The sequence below is a fragment of the Semicossyphus pulcher genome, unplaced genomic scaffold (genome assembly GCF_022749685.1).
Source record: "Semicossyphus pulcher isolate SPU_LCO1_2020_fin unplaced genomic scaffold, fSemPul1.0.p SCAF_10, whole genome shotgun sequence".
Lineage (NCBI taxonomy): Eukaryota > Metazoa > Chordata > Actinopteri > Labriformes > Labridae > Semicossyphus > Semicossyphus pulcher.
Genome location: NW_027211604.1, coordinates 5,840,842 through 5,857,869, shown reverse-complemented (window position 1 = coordinate 5,857,869; position 17,028 = coordinate 5,840,842). Strand labels below are relative to the sequence as shown.

General features: G+C 41.4%; 1 protein-coding gene across 4 annotated transcripts in view; it reads left to right on the top strand.

The window, feature by feature from the left end:
* abr (ABR activator of RhoGEF and GTPase) overlaps window positions 1-17,028 on the top strand; it is a 147,552-nt gene that overhangs the window by 73,221 nt on the left and 57,303 nt on the right. For all 4 annotated transcript variants that reach the window (XM_069665755.1, XM_069665764.1, XM_069665772.1 and 1 more), the window contains 6 exons: window positions 1,386-1,493; window positions 3,411-3,471; window positions 9,444-9,496; window positions 11,631-11,771; window positions 11,971-12,092; window positions 14,963-15,131. In XM_069665755.1, coding sequence (XP_069521856.1) covers window positions 1,386-1,493; window positions 3,411-3,471; window positions 9,444-9,496; window positions 11,631-11,771; window positions 11,971-12,092; window positions 14,963-15,131 — 654 coding nt within the window. The remainder of the gene's footprint in view (window positions 1-1,385; window positions 1,494-3,410; window positions 3,472-9,443; window positions 9,497-11,630; window positions 11,772-11,970; window positions 12,093-14,962; window positions 15,132-17,028) is intronic.

Below are 17,028 nucleotides of genomic sequence, written 5' to 3'. Positions count from 1 at the left end.
GCCAATTATGATGAGATGATAAACAGACAGTGACTCTTGTTTGGTTTGGCTGATTCTTCTGTGTATTTCTGTAAGTCTTTAGCTGGATAAGTGAGTGTCAGGACTGTGCTAAGATGACTGTTTCACAAAATAACTGTTGCCTTTTTGTTTTCTTTTCTCCATTATCTGTTCCTATGAAGAATATATTGATCTACAACATCATCTTTTAAGCTTCATCTATAGCCGGAAGAGTCCTTCTTGTCTCCTCTCTTGAGCCTGACTCTCCACTTCTTCACACTCTGAGAGGAAGTGGAAGCAGAGGAAATTAAAAATAGGAGGAGGGGGTCTTTAAGGACAAAAGTAACAAGTCTTCCTCATTCACTCTATTCAGCTCAGTCCAATCTCATTGCTTTAATAGAGTGCAGTCGGCTCTTCAGCCCGGGCCATTCAGGCATAGCTGTAGCAGGATGCATATTCATGCACTGCTGGTCTGCAGCTTGTGTTACAATGCACATACAGTGCAGCAGAGAGCGGCTGTTAATGAAAGGGACGAGGAGAAAGAGAAAGTGACTCTGTTTCCTTTAGGGGGTCTGCACAGAGTCACCAGTGGGGTGGCATTATGGGAAAATGATTAGCCTGTATGCATTGACTATATACAGTATGTGTGATGATCCGTGTGTGTGTTGCATGATTCCATGTGTGCTGATAGAGCAAAAGGGAGACTGCAGAACTCTTTATACTCCAGCAGAGACAAATCTCTGGTGGGAATTGAAATGAATTCATTTGCTAGAGCTGTATATGTATTTTCATATGATGGTGTGACATACAGAAGAATGGAACTGATATATGAATGCCAATGCAACTTATATTCATCTCTCTGTGTTTTGGTTTACTGCCAATTTCAGACCTGTGTTGTTATAGCTCGGGAAAGTTGTGAAAAATGTTCATCACAACTTTCCACGGCCAGAATTAACGTCTGCAAATCACTTTTTTTGCCAACAGTTTAAACCCAAGACTTTCTATTCAGAAGAAAACCAGAAAATGTTTGAGATTTTTTGCTTAAAAATCACCAAAACTAATAATTTAAAAAAGAAAAATTATATTCTGATCGATTATTATTATTATTTTTTCTGTTAATGAAATAGAGTTGTGAAATTCTTCGTCTTTGTCTCAGGTGTTAGTCAGAGTTGTGTGATTGAAGGTTTGGGTGGGCCCGAGAATATTTTCGGATGTTAAATTGGCAGCAGCATTCTTGGGTTTGGGAATGGCTGTATTAGACTTTAAACCAGTTGCTCATGGGGTCCATATGGTTCTTTACACAACTGAGGAAGAGAGGTTTGAGCCCCTATCAGTCTCACACCGGCTGCTGTTCCTTAATGCATCCTATTCTCTCTTTACATCCACAGGCCAGCCAGTTGGGAGTGTACAAAGCCTTCGTGGACAACTACAAGGTTGCGCTCGAGACAGCGGAGAAATGCAGCCAGGCCAACAGCCAGTTCCAGAAGATATCTGAGGTGAGTTTGTCCTCCAACAATGAGCGCAGATTGAGAAGCTGGTTGAGACATGCCTGATTAGCAGACATGCAGCTTTCATTTGCATGTTTGATGTCATTTTGTCGCAACGCAATCAAAGTTCCTGTATGTTGCATTCACATATATTCATAACTTTTAGCCTTAAGCATAATTATCATAAACCCAAAAAATGCTGGGTAGCTTGATAGAACCTATTTTTGATACTGTCTCTAAAATTGTTCACCACAAGGATATATTTAACAATGCTCTCAGCTTCACAGCACAGAACAGCTTTTATTCCTGCACCCATAACGCTTAAGAATCACTTAAATGTGTACTCCTGAAATTAACAGTAAAGCAATCTATCATCTGGTATCAGTTTTCTTAAGCCAACACATTAATCTTCTTCATTAAACTGAAGGAGAAAACAAATGCACATGAGAGGACAGTGCAGAGGAGAAGCAACGCTAGACAAAACATCCTCTTTTTAACAGGAAGCAACAGTGTTTATAGGAATGTGATCTAATTTTGAGGAACAGATTTAACAGATTTACTGATGCTACACATTGCAGATTTAAGCTTACGAGTATCCAGAAGATTTTGGCTCCTTTAGATCTACTGTACATCAACAAGTCGCTCCAGCAACATGGATATATTTAATATTTGGAGGTGATGTGGAGGAGGGGTGCTAAAATCTCCCTCATGAGTTTGAAGGTGTTTGACACATTAATTAGCAAAACATCTGTGATGGCAGTGACTTCTGATAAGCTCACTAAAGTCAAACCACTCTCATGGCTTTGGTTGGGTGCTAGCTTTGTGCGTCAATGTACTCCGAAATTTGCACTAGGAATAAAAGATACCACACATTGGTAAATATAGTGTCTTTTTAATAAAGAAAAATACAAAAGATTTATTATATTGAAAAAAATTTGTTTGGGATGTTTTGGGATTTAAAAAAAAACTGTAGCATTTAAACCTTAGAGCACTGTCACCTTAAATGTGTGGATATAAACCTTCCATTTCCTGTTGTGTTTTGACCTTTTACCCCCAAGTGGTCAGCTTGCAGAAAACTAGCATTGTAGAACTTCAAACAGTTAGCATGGAGTTATTAATTATTTAAGCAATCATCAACATCATGACCTCAAGTGTGATATTGCTTTAATACAACAGTTACACAAGCGGCAAATAGTAGTAAAAAGTAACATATTATTTCTTGCTCCACTAACTCAACTAGTTCCACAACTTAACTAAAACTGGACTTTTGTTGCCAAGCAACCCAAACACTGCACTCTGTGTCTACAGGTTGCCACAGATCAGCTGTTTTTGCTGTTTGAGTAAATAAGAGTCTGCTGTGTGGTACCAGCTTGATCAGTGTAGACATACACAGTCTGCTGTAATGTTAATTAACAGTATTCAGAACACCTGGCCGAGGCGGAGTGATATACAGAGTGAAAAGTCCCCCTGATGGAATGCCTCTCGTCCAATCAGATTACTTGGTCGGAACTATCTGTTGTAAAATAGTTCTTATTTCAACTGTAAAATATATGGGTCAAACTTTAATATTGGTTATTGTCAAAACATGACGTATTCTAACTCTCATTCAAGTACAATGTAAAGCCGATTTCACAGCTGAAGTTGTTTGTTACTGGTTTTGATCAAAGCTTATTTGATAATTCTTACATAACATAGAAATAATATTAACATAATTATGTAGAGACGTGTAGGTGGGAGTAAATATAACTTCCTGTGGAGTAAACTTGTGAAGGTTGCACTGCCCAGCCTCCCTCCGCTGTCTCGGTCTGCTGCAGTGACCCTATACTTCTTCATTAGTCCTATCAGCCTCCGCCCAGCAAGTGTGTATGCATGGTTGTGTGTGTATGATTAATAGAATCGATCACTCCTCTCCTCTGTTTCTTTCAGAACCTCAAAGTAAAAGGTCCTAAAGACGCCAAAGATTGTACCACAACTGTTTCAATGGAGGGTAAGTGTTCAGTCATGTGTGTGCATGTGTGTTCTTGTCTTTGTGTGTGCGTGTGTGCCTTCATCAGTCTGAGTTGACGTGCTGCTTTAAGGCTCCAGTCCTGCCCCTTCTACTTGTGTATGCAGTGGTGGGCTTTAGGAGGCAAACTGGTGTGTGTGAGCGCTCAAACACACACACACACACACACTCTCTCTCTCTCTCTCTCTCTCTCTCTCGCTCGCTCTCGCTGTCTGTCTCTGCCTGAGAGAGGAGGCAGCAAGCAGGAGAGCAGAGTGAGGAGAGGAGATGAGGGATATGGAGGTGCTTCTGGTCCTCAGGCTGTGTTGTAACTGCACATACGGTAACGTCTGCATGATTTGACTTTGACGCCGTTTCATGTAGGAAACTTCTTTTCTGTTATTTTTGCAAGATGTTTGGGAGAGTTATTGGGTTGGGACAGTTATTAATAAGCCGCTGGATTGACTTTGGATACCAGCATATCTGATATTTGGAGCTTTATGAACTGATTCTGACAATTCAGGACTTTAAATTTCCCTTTTCTGTACATTCATGTGCTTCAGCCCACGCAGCGAGGCTTTTAATATTAGAATCTTTTGAAGTGTTGGAGCTATGTGTGCAAGCTGAGTGATGGTTTTTTAAAATATGCATCTCACAGGGACTGAGAGACTGCAACTCTTCATGCCTTTTAACTTACAGAATGTGTAGGAGGATAGCAGCTGTGTGTGTTTCTTTAAAGGCTGGGCACGTTTTGTCTGTATAGGGACTGCTTGCCCCAGACTGCTCCTGATAGAGAATACTTATCGCCAGAGGATCGGAACAAGTCTGATCAGCGTGTGTGTGTGTGAGCGTGCAAGTGAGTGCGTGTATTAGGAAGCCGGTGCATCCCTCTGCTCTTTGGGGGGGATTTTGCTCAGCTAAAACCAGGGGTTAGCGCTCTTGTTGAAAAACTGAATTGTTGTGGTCTGTCGGAATTATGCAGCGATGAGCAAACATGATGAGCAAATAATGGTGTGGCTTTGTCAGGCTGAGAGAGGGAGGGTAGGTGTTCATATGTGTGTTAATGATCAGCACCATGTACCTGTGAACTGTCTGTTAATTTATGCATCGTAAATGAGGAAGAATTCAATTATGCAGGTGATTAAAAGAGCATTGTTTCTTATCTTTGCTGCAGAGACTGTACTTTATTTAGCTTATTATAGGATTTATTTTTGTGCTCTACTGTCGGAGCCTGACAGATATATATATAATATGGGCCTTTCAGAGATATATCGGTATTAGGGCTGGGCGATATGGCCAAAATCCTATATCACGATATAGGATTTTTCATATCTCAATAAAAACATATATCACGATAGGTAATGTTTTTTGGTAATTTAGCAAATAATGAGTCGATATGAAATAACCACATGGTAAAGCCTATTTTTGGATAATCCTGTGTGAATCAAATCCTTGACAAATAAAAAGTTGGTTTTGTGACATCACCATCGACAACATTTTCAGATTGTTTTAACGATATATACTGTCATACTGCCCAGCCTAATCTGTATGTAATTCTATGTTTTTCGACATATTCCTAATATGAAGCCTTTTTCGAAGAACATATAACACAGAAAACAACGCTTGGTGATTTAGAAATGTTGTCATCACGTTGTTTGTCCAGCAGAGAGCGCTCCAACTCAGTAGTTCACAGTACTCTCAGCACTGTCTGCTGCAAATGCTGCAGAGCTTCATTGCTGATCAAACAGTTGCCTCTCTAGATTTGGCCTCGACAAAACGAAAGGATTAGCTTCTCCTCCGCCATTGTTGTTGACTAAGTTGATATCTGAAGTCATGCCCCTTCTTGATTTTGATTGGTCGGTGAGGGAGAGGTGACATTGACGAGCACAGTGGGGTTCCGAAAGTTTTTCAAATGAGAGAGCTGTGAGCACAGCGACAAAAAACAGCTGACGCCCAAAGCGTTTTTGCACTGAGCGTTGAAAACACTGAAATACATTGGTTATGTGGAGTAAATGCTGCCAGTGCAAAAAATGGCGTTAGTTGAAACATGCCCTGATTTACACATTTATACAAACTAATAGAAAAGATCATATCGGCCACCTGTGGTTAATTAGTGAATCTTACCACGTCTAAATGTGGGTCTCATATCAGTCTCATCCCATATTGGTGAGGCTCTAAGCTTTTGTAACTAAGCAGCAGGAAACTACTTTCATATTCCCTCCACAATCAGTGTTTATCGGCACCCTGGGCAGCCTCTTTGATTAATGTTTGTATTAAGGTTCTTTAATTACCTGGCGAGGTAATCAAGGGATTCCTGTAGCTCAGCTTAAAAAGTGCCGCTTTCTCTCGCTTTCCCCTCCATGTTTCTTTATCATGCTGTCTTCATACTTACTTTCTTCCCTGCATCCATCTTTGTTGTTTCCATATGATTAAACTGGACCCCAGCCAAATGATCTGATTTGTCAGGCTTGTTTATATTAAAGTCAAGCCCACTGTTTCGTCTGCCCACCACCGTCTAATGAATGGATGCATATAGAAACACAAGTACTAAATCAAGCAAGCATCTGACATCCTGTTTTACATGTAAATGGGAACTCTTGCTCTGCACCACCAGTGTTTTCTGTCTTTCCCTTAATCCGTATTTTCTCTCTCTCTATCTATCATTCTGCCTTCTTTATTTTCCTCCTCCTTTCACTCTCCCTCTGTCCTCCACGTCCGTCACGGCTCCTGCCTGGCGCTGGCAGCTGATTTCTTTCCAAACACTGGAAGCGGGCAGTTCCCGTGTCCTAGTGTGTGTGTGATGTGCCTGTTCAAAGACTTCGCCCACATGGTCTATCCCCTAGTTAGCGGAGATGAACTACATGTCCGTCAGCCAGGTTGTCAAGGCGACCTTGAGAACGGGACCAATCAGAGGCACCCCGCTGTGGCAGGTCATCGACTTCCAATAATCCGCCTCTCTCTGTCTGATTCCCTCTCTTCTCATGTCTTCTCATCAGCCCTGACACTTGACTGGACCTTGAACTTTACTTCTCCGTCCAGATTTTGTCCTTGTCTGTAAAACGCGCCAAAAAGGATCCTGAAGAAACACATTTATCCTGCATTAGTACTGTTGACAAATATAAGCATCATCCTGGCTGTGTCCTTCAAATGTCTTTGATTGTATCCATGGCAAGAATTTCCCCTATAACATATAATAACTTCATTATTAATATTCCCTTATATATAAGGTATGTCAGTACCAGTCAGACAAAAAGTAAGGTATAATTTTAGATTTGACAAGCAATACAAAATACACTCATAAAGTCACAAACACTTGGCTCTGAAACCCCACCCTGTCCCACCCACATACAAACGGGAAGAGGAATAATAAAAAAGGGAAAGGGGAAGAGAGACACAGTATATCTATATGTGATCTGTTCGGGTGGAATGCAGCTATTCATTTTCGAGAACCATCAAGCTATGAGAACACATGAATTGGACTTCCAGGTAATTGCTCTGCACTTCCTGGCAATGCACAATGCTATTTCCTTCTCTGAAATTGTCTTCAATGTGCTTGTGAGGTTCCTCCAACTAGCAACATGAGGCCCGAGAATTGTGAGTTGGAGTGGAGAGACGGCACCGTAGACTGGAATATTATCTTCACTCACATGCAGTTATGTGTTTATAGAGGTTAATAAAAAGCTTCATAGTGGTCAGACTTTACCTGATTGGTTCCAGGCCTTGTATAACGACAAATGCCTTCCTGCGTACAACCAAAGCCAGCTCAAACTTGATTGCTCATTACTACTCAAACTGAAAAGCTTTGTCCCTCTCCCACAGATTCTGCACTTATATACATATATCTTTTTATAGAGATTATCTTACGATGAACCAACCTAGCAAGTTTATGTGACATAATAGCAGTAAAATGTCTGTGTCACCATCATTTAAGCGTCCAGACCTTAATGTCTAAACAGCATTAACCAATACTTGGCTATACTTTATTACTGCTAAACATCATCATGAAGTCGTTGTCTTTACATGCATGCAGATGTTAGCATCTAGCTGAACGTACCACTGTTCTTCAGTGCCGCTTACAAAGCAGCTAGCCTGGCTGCAGACTCCTGTTTCTAAGCAGAATCAACATGTATTAGTATTTCAGACATGCAGCTCAAAGCAGGACATAAATAATCAATACAGCTGATGTTGTGTCTTAAGCAGCCTGCTAACGTGCTCACAGCTCGTGTTCTTAAGACTCATACGCTAACATTTGATACTTGAATTGTAACCTAAAGTCGCCTGAACATGCATATAATTAGAGGTTCTCACAGTCCTTGCAGTCAGTGCAGGTCCTCCTGTTAATCCTCCAGGAGGCAGCAGTATTGGCTCAGTGAAGCAGGACGACTGGTGGGCCTGCAGAATTAAAGACCAGAGGGTGGAGTTGCTTCAAAGAGCATCAGCGAGGCCCTCTAGAAGATTCTCTTTGGTCTTATACAGTAGCTGTATGTGTCTCCTGTGTGTGTGTGTATGTAATGAGCACATGAGAGTCAGTATAGAGTGTGTAAAGTTCAATATGACGAGCCCTATCAGACAATCTGAACATGTTCCCTGTAGGTTTCCCTTCATTCATTTTCGCTGACAGAGGAGCAGAGAAGAAAGAGAGTACAGACAGAGAGAGTCTTTGCACTGTAAAGTTGTTGAGTGGTTTAAACAGATAAGTGTAACACTGGAAGGGAAGTGTAGCCCTGTTTGGTCCTCTCTGTGGGAGCGGAGCCGTCCTGCATACAGAAGAAACATCTCCTCTCTCTGTCTCACTCGGCTAACTTCTCTTCCCTTCCATTTAAGAATCAGCTGCTTTAAGTCTTTCACTTTAATAAATGGAGATTAGCTTGATCACTGGCTGGAACATTGTCAGCTGGTGTTCACATTCTTATACCCTTGAGGGTCTGATTTGTTTTCATTGTATATCCTTACGTTTTGTTCCTCATCACAGCAACATTATTATACATTTTTGCCTTCTCTCAACGCCTCATGACACCGGTGGCATTATTATTCTGAGACCTTGAGACGTTTTTGGCATTTCATTACTTGACTGCTGGAGCCTAAGTCTGACAGAAGAAACCTGCCTCCCCCTCTCTCTTCCCTTTTTATAAATCTATATATATGTTTGCTTCTGATTCGTCACTCCCCAGGGGATCTCACATCTGCTATCTTGCCTGCCGCCCATCTTCCCTATGTAATCTTTTTTCTCTCCATATATTCCTGTCTTTCCCTCCGTCCTGTATGTGGGAGTTTCTCACCTCGAGCTGCCATGTATGTCAGGCCTGCTGCTGTTCACACCATCTCGGGAGTGAAGCCGTCCCGTGGGGAAACCAGCCAAGTTTGGTGTTGCCGGCTTAAACTGTGATTTACAGACAGGAGAGGTGGCATTTTGACACGTCGGTGTTTTATATACACACTCTTTGTGTAAATACATAAATAAATGTGTTGTTGTTGTATTTGCTTACATGTCCTATGAGAGACTCTGTGACAGCAGTATCCAGGCAGGCTGTAGCTTACCTAGTAGCAGCCTGAATATGCAAAGGAAGCAAACTGTGTCTGAACCAACCGGAGGCTGCAGCTCCTATGTTAGAGGTGGACTGCATGCTAAGCAGACGACCTAAAGTCTTTAGTTTGTGTTACACACTGCTGCATCCCCCCACCTTCAATCTAATGACCATACATATGGAGGCAGATCACATTGTAACTGTGTTTTTGCTCGCTGACCTTCACACGGAGGTCACATATCAGGCTGTGCTGCATGCAGGTGAATGTTCAGAATCATATCATTATCCAGACCATAGCTGGTGTGTTTAACTCGGCGTGAGCTCAGTGTGGGAGTGTCCGTCCTTGTTTGGGCTGTGGATCTGTGACCTCATGCAAGTGTGTATGTGTGTGTGCACAGACTTGTGTGTGAGCGACATTGACTCACAGCCCTCCTCTCTTTCTCCCAACAGCTCTCCTGTACAAGCCCATCGACCGTGTCACCAGAAGCACCCTGGTCCTACATGTGAGTACACAGCTTGCTAACAGCTACCAAGAATTTCATTCCCGGTAATGATGTTACATGAGTACATGACAATAAAGAATCTTAAATTTAAATGATACAGTCTGCATGGCCAGATACCACGACAGGTTATTGAAAAAATATGTTTTCTCATGTAATTTGGTGAAGTGACCCTTAACTGCCCTCTCTTACGCATACTCTCAAAACAGAATAAACAGTTGCTGCTAACCACTGTAGCTGTTTTGATAAGAGTTCTTATTCCTAACTACAAATTAGGGCTGCAGCGACTCGCCGATGTAATCGTCATCGATTACAGAAATATGATTTGTGTAACGTGCGTCGATGCATCACAAAGACAAGAGGGCTGAGTTAAGAGCTGGGGCACTGTAAAGTTATGTGCATGCAGAAACGAATCTTGCCACTCAACACTGGCTGTCAAAATAGAGGTAAGAAGAGCCAGGTCTGGATCAAGGTTTAGGTGATAAGGGCGGTCTCCAAGGGCACCACGTTCTGGGCAGCGCTGGCTTGCTCGACCACTCACTCAATGCGCGCTTCACGACACAACGCGAGAAGAGAGGTGTGACAGGTTCAGGTCAAACTCGAACCTTCTCAAAAAATAATTTATGTTTGGAAGTAGCATTCTGTTTAATTAGCTCACCCTGCTCGTACTTTAAGTAATAATAGTGAAGATTTTCATTTAAATAAATGTCTGTTAAGTCACTATCTCCACCAATCATATCACCACAAATGTAATAAAAAAATAATCTTTAGAATAATCAATAAATTAATTAAGATTAATCGACTAATTGAAAAAATAATCGTTAGACTAATCGATAAGAAATAATGGTTAGGTGCAGCACAACAACAGATCCACCCTTGAGAGTAAACGTTCTAGTTTCAAACGTCTTCATTTTTGGTCTTTACTTAATTCTTGGTCAAAATAATTGTTGTTTTTTTCACAGGTTCCTCACAGCCTAAATAAGCCTTTGTCTTTGGATGAGTAATAGTTTAGTCTAAACTGCCAATCAAGCAGGCTCAGTTGCCTGGATGTGTCTAGTTAGGTTCCAGGAGTGTGTTGCATGACTACATTTACATACAGCTGTCAGAACAACACCATGCACAGTGGCTCCAAAGCTTGCTGTTTGTTTTCTACAAACGTTGTGTTCCTGTCATTCATGGAAATTAAGAGGCGGCTGCCCTGTTCATCAGCCTGCTGTACTGATGAAAGCAGCCACAACAAAAGCAGGGAAATGAGATTTCCAGAGTTTACTGACGTTGTGTTTGGTAATGCAATTAGGCTTTGAATAAGTAGACACAATTGAATCTTCTCTTTATGCTTGAATGGATTTTTGTCAGAAAGTGAGGAGGGATTTCTAACAATATACAAAATAAGGTCAAAATCACTTTAATGTTTCCCCCACTGCAAGATGTTAGGAGACTTTGAGAGTGACATTGGCGAGGAAATGACAGATGATCAATAAGAGGCTGTGCTCCTCCACTCGTGCGGAACACATCTTGATTCAGGAAAAAAATTGTTTTGAGTCTGGCAAAAAAAGCTCCCCTCCACGTCCAGCTGTAAAGGTCAACCAGCAGATTACATACACCTTCTGAACCTGCCATTAACATAAGACATTTTGACCAACATCTTTGGTGCCTATGCTAAGATGTTTCAAAGAGACATCACTCCCAATCCCACATGAAAACTTAACTTAGGTGAGAAAAGGGTCCAACAGACACTTTATTCTTCTCTCTTAGAAGGAACAAACACCTCCTAACTTTACTAGATGGATTAGAGACACTCTGAAAAACTTTGATTTGACTTTAAAGGCTCTTTCCAAAACTTTAGAAAGATTTGGACCCCACTCTTACTTCTGTGGAAGCTTACAAGTACCCCTTAATCAGGATGACGCACCAGTGTTAAAGTGGAGCAGCTGGGAAAACTCCTCCTTCCCTCTCTCAATTATTCCTGTTCATACTTTAATTTCTGTTTTGTTTTGCTTTGTTTTTTTTGCCATTTTAAGTTGGACAAACACTTCACTGGACACTTGTGAGGATCTGGCCTCAGTGGATTGGATCATTGCATCATATCACAGATGTCTGTGTAACCTTGTGTGTTTGTGCACGTGTTGTGTTGCAGGACTTGCTGAAACACACTCCTAAGGACCACCCGGACTTCCCCCTCCTGCAGGACGCTTTGAGGATATCTCAGAACTTTCTCTCCTCCATCAACGAGGAGATCGACCCTCGCAGGACCGCTGTCACCACGCCCAAAGGAGAGGTGTGTGTGCATCAAAACATACTCTTTCTCTATAATAAGAAGATGTATCCACTTCCTTAAACCAAAGCACATTTGTCCATTCTTGTCTCTGAATCATTGCCGAATGTTCACATGGTTTGGTCCTTGTTGTGTGGAGTTTATCAGCAGTGGGTGTTGCACTGGTGGCACGCTTAAAAAGTAACATGAGGTGTCCTCTCAGGCCCGTCAGCTGGTGAAGGATGGCTTCCTGGTGGAGGTGTCGGAAAGCTCCAGGAAACTACGGCACGTCTTCCTCTTCACGGATCTGCTGCTCTGTGCCAAGATGAAGAAGACGGCTGTGGGGTGAGGAGTCGGCTTTACTTTTACCTCTCCATCAAGGATATAAAAACACTGTATTTATCACGGAGCCGTACGAATGGACCTTTTAAATACCCACCTTTGTAAGGGTTGTCCTCCCTGTGTTTCTATCTGTATGTCGTTCAGTTTACCCTCCAAAACAGAGAGTCAACCTGACAGTGAAACAGAAAGGATGGCACTTTACAAAAGATCCTGTCTCTTGTAGAAGCCTCACTAACAAAGAGAAAGACTAGCCGGTATTTTGCCTCAAGCTGAGGGCGGAGAGTCGCAGAAATACTTTGTAAAAACAGAAAGAGCATGAAGGTGTTGGTGTAAATGTGGGGTTGTTTTTCCAGGAGGCAATCTGTTTGTGTGTGCTGCTTGACACATGTCCATTTATTAAGCGTCACACTTACAGGATTGCCTGTCAGCATGGCGGCCGCTGTTAGCCTGATTGGATCTCATTCTGTCTGACATTCAGCCGGTAGTCTGTGTCATTTGCTGCCACCCCTCACAAAGCGTTGCCATAACTACCAGACCTGTAAATCAGACTATTATGGTCTGAGGTGTTATCTCAGCATGCTGCCTGCAGGCGCACACATACTCACAAAGACGCACACACACAGTTGAGGAGAGCATCTATCCATAAACTCTAAGTCAGTGAGGATCTTTAATCCCATCGGATCCTCTGATTATCTCACTCCTGTCATTTTGAGCTTAGTCATATTTACAGTCACTCTGCGACCACGTGTTCCACGTCCTAGTATAGAATTATTTCCCTCATTTATATTCCACCTAAACTAAAGGAGATTTGATATAATGATATGATATCTAACTGAGCCCCACCCTTGTATTTGTGTGTGCAATATCTGCAAGGGTGTGTTCAAGTGTAACCAGATCAGCTGTAAGCAGAGTACACTAGAATGAAAATGAATGGATGGTCTGTATAACAAAGAGTTTCCCAGAAGGCCAGAGAGCAACGAGACACAAAGGCTTTGAAAATGGAGGGAGAGCAGGTGTTGAGAGGCTTGGGCGCGGCTTTGAAGGCTAAAATCAATGTGCTCAGATAATAATGATATTAATAATTATCTTTCCTGCACATGGACACAAAAGAATAAGCTTTTATTACAAGTCCAGAAGTGTGAGTTTACAGTCACAGTTTAAATGCAGGTTGGAAATAAACTAACTGGGTGGCTTATGCTATAGTTTCATCAACATTTGCAATGCTGACTACAGTTTTCCAACAAACTTCTGGCCAGGTAACTCTTGACCAATGACTGTATGTAAAGATGGATGGCACGTCTCCATCTGCCCTCGTTGTACAAAGTTGAAGCCAAAATACCCCCCACAACAGGCGCTGCCATCTTGCACTGGTGACATACTTTGGAGTCAGAGCTGCATAGTAGAGATTGGAGGGTGGAGCCGCCGTAGCCACTTCCGCTAACTAAAACACACACACACTTAACTTACCGGGGAAAAAACCAGCAAAGATCCTGCATGTTGGCGTGTTTAAGAGTAGAACAGCTTCTTGTGTTGGTCTGAAGCAGACGTTCACAGATATGGAAACTTCAATGACTGTAGTGATTGTTTTAGTTACGTCTCCTCTCACCGTTCCACATCTGCTCTGCTAATCAGGAACAGATCGTCTGCAGGAGCCGTATTTGTCAACAGAGCTGTCAATCATCCTTTTTACAGCATCAAATAACTAATTAAAAATAAAACTAAACCAATCTGATTTGACGTGTATTTTGATTTTATAGTTTTACTCATGTCCCATCTGATGACATGGAGGAGGCGGGCTCTATGACATATACTGCAGCCAGTCAGCAGGGGGCGATAGAGAGGGTTTGGCTTCACTTTTAGGGAGCTGTCATGTTGTCCATCTTTTATACAGTCTATGCTCTTGACAAAGACATTAATTCCCAATGAGGCTATTGCCCTGTTAAACAAGGTTATATTTATATTCTCCTTTGATTGATATGATCAAGAAAATACACTTTTTCTCCCTCTAAAACCATCCTGTGTATGACCATTATAAAAACTCTTAAACTAAACGTATTATGCTCTTAGATTAAAAGATAATGGTTGTAAAATATGAGAATTTTGTTTCCAGCATAGATCCTCATTAGAAAGCTGCTCAAATCGGCCATGTGATGAAGGTGTCACTGGTTTTGAGTTGACTGCACAGCACCAGGAATGCTAATGAAAGTCTCATTAGTGACGATGCAAATGCAGCTCCTCAGCCCTGGAGGAAGTAGCACTCTGCTGAGCGTGCATCATTTATATTAATATAAAAGCTTGGCAGCTTCATGAATAGACTGAAAATTATGCCTTATTTAAAAATGTTCAGCTCTGAGGTCGAACTAGCTCACTTTAAATAGAAAAGCAATTTATTTGTGAGTGTGACCTTAAACTGTAGTTCTCTCAATTAGTGTTGTTTTGCTGTGTCAGCTGGCAGGATGTTAAATGTTTTGTATTTTCCTATTAAACTATGATAGTTTAACTGTTTATGTAATGATTTGTAACCACAGCAGTAATGCTTTCACACCACAAATTAAACCTCTTGCTTTGTCGAAATTAGGCCAGAGATGCATTAATAATGGCGTTTCCAAAGCTCCTTAAATTCTGACATCTATATCAGGGCATCTTTTGCATTTTTAATGGAAACGACCATCTGGACAAACTTAATTTCTAAGAGAATTTTTCATTAACTCAGCAGTGTTATTGCAGGTTTTTTCCCTGTCTTTGTTCTGGAGATTTTTATAGCTTCATGTTTCCTCAAATGCTTTGATGACTTTAAAAAGGAGGAAGAATTCTTCTAATAATTCTTTGACTAACTCTGTTTAATGTTCTCCTACTTCTGCATCCGTCTGCAGACGTCACCAGCAGTACGAGTGCAAGTGGTACATCCCTCTGGCAGACTTGACTTTCCAGACCCTGGACGACTCTGATTCTTGCCCCAGCATCCAAGTCCTGCCCGAGCATGAGATCGAGGAGATGAAGATCAAGATCTCAGTCTTAAAGAGCGAGATACAGAAAGAGAAGGTAATCCTGACTGTTTTACTGGTTTGTGGTAAAAATCCAATGCATCCCTAAAGCGTACAAGAACAGTGACAGTTAGGTTTAACTATAATACAGGGGACTGAAAACTTATATAACTTATATATAATAAAATAAAATGCGTATTAGTCCATATTAGTAAAATATAATCATATGTGAAAATTAAGCACTTATCTGACATAAATACCCTACGAATTCAAATGACCTATTAGTTCTTAGGCCATCAATCTCATAAATGTGTATGCTTAACACTTTGGCGATCAACAGTTTTTCAGTAACACACTCACACACTCTCCTGTCAACCTCTTGGAAGCGGCTGCTTTCAGGACCACGGTACGATTTTCTCTGACGGTTATTTTTAAGACGGTGTTTTTGGGCTCGCCGTCTTCGGACATTGCTCTCTGCGACATCATATTTATTGGCCATTTGACGGTTCTTTAATGATTCTGCAGCAACGCTAACCATTACATTAAAATTGGCATCATAACTCCGCCTCAGCTGTCGGTTTACTTGGTCGACTTTTGAGCCACTTTGTTCCGGACGATCACTGTGTCTCTCCATCTATCATCTCCCTGGAACTGTAGTTGTGAGTGACGGCTGGCCTCAGTCATGAGGGGTACACTCGCTTTACAGATAAGTGGCGCCGTCTACTGTTGTAAACGTATATTGGCATTTAAAAGTCTCGACGCTGAGTTAAGTTAGTGTCTATTTTGAGCTTTGCGATGTCTTTGAAGCCAATTCAGAAAGCCTCTAAAGAAAAAAATGACTAGTGCAATCTCATGATGAATAATCAACTTTTCTGTGGTTGTTGAACCATAAACAAAAGAAAAGTATCACTGAATAGACCATTTTTTACTTTTGGTAAGATGAGTGAAGTTTCTCATCCCAGAGGGGCAACTATTTGTGACCATTTTTAAGACTAGTGGAGCTAGCTGCTAGCTGGGCAACAGGACTACTGAATGGGTCATGGCACTCAGGCCAGGGTGGAGCAGGAAACGTAGGGTAGCCTAAACAGATAAAATGTAAATATAAAACTGGGTGAAGCTGTTTTGTATCTGCTTGGATGAGTATAGGTTTCAACAGGCAGTCTAAACATATGACTGACTGACTTGATCCCAAACAGGGACATGGGTGTGTAACAGTAGCAGGTTGTCAGATTAAATAAAGCACCAGAGAAATGAGCACATACAGTAAATAACACTATAAGAAAAAAATAGATACATCCAGAAATTCTACTCAACAGTGATAAATAATATCCTCAAATTAGTACATCTATGTTATTACATCTAATCCATTTTAGCGGCACAGTCTGACACCCACAGCAGGGCCCAGAAACATCATTTAACATGAACACTTTGCTTCATTAGGAATGCTCCCACTTTCACTGTGTTAATGTGTATTGATAACCGGCTGGGATGACCTTGAGGGCATGTATCAAACAAGAACTTAAGTATCCAAAACCTATATGAAATAGACACAATGTTCAGCCAGAGGACAGAAGAACAACAACAGGATTGTTTGAGCTATCATTGTATGACTTTTTGATTCATTTATATAGATATATGAAACATTTGGTGCCAAGGTTCACATGATAACAGAAAGTTAGTCATTTAAAATCAGCCCTCTCTCTCTGCAGGACCTTCCTGAGTTCTTGCTCATTAATCTCTTTAGCTGTTCTTATTATAATAGAAACACAAACAAGTGACTCAGGAGGGAAGTTTTGACTGATGTGTGCGCTTTCATGGAAGAATCCCCCATGTACGTGATTCCTCATTGGAAACACTGTGTCTACGTTATAACTCAGAGCCTGTCATCCACACATTTGTTTGTGTACGACAGGCTCAAGATAAGGTTGCCATGTCGGGAATTTCCTGCTATAGTG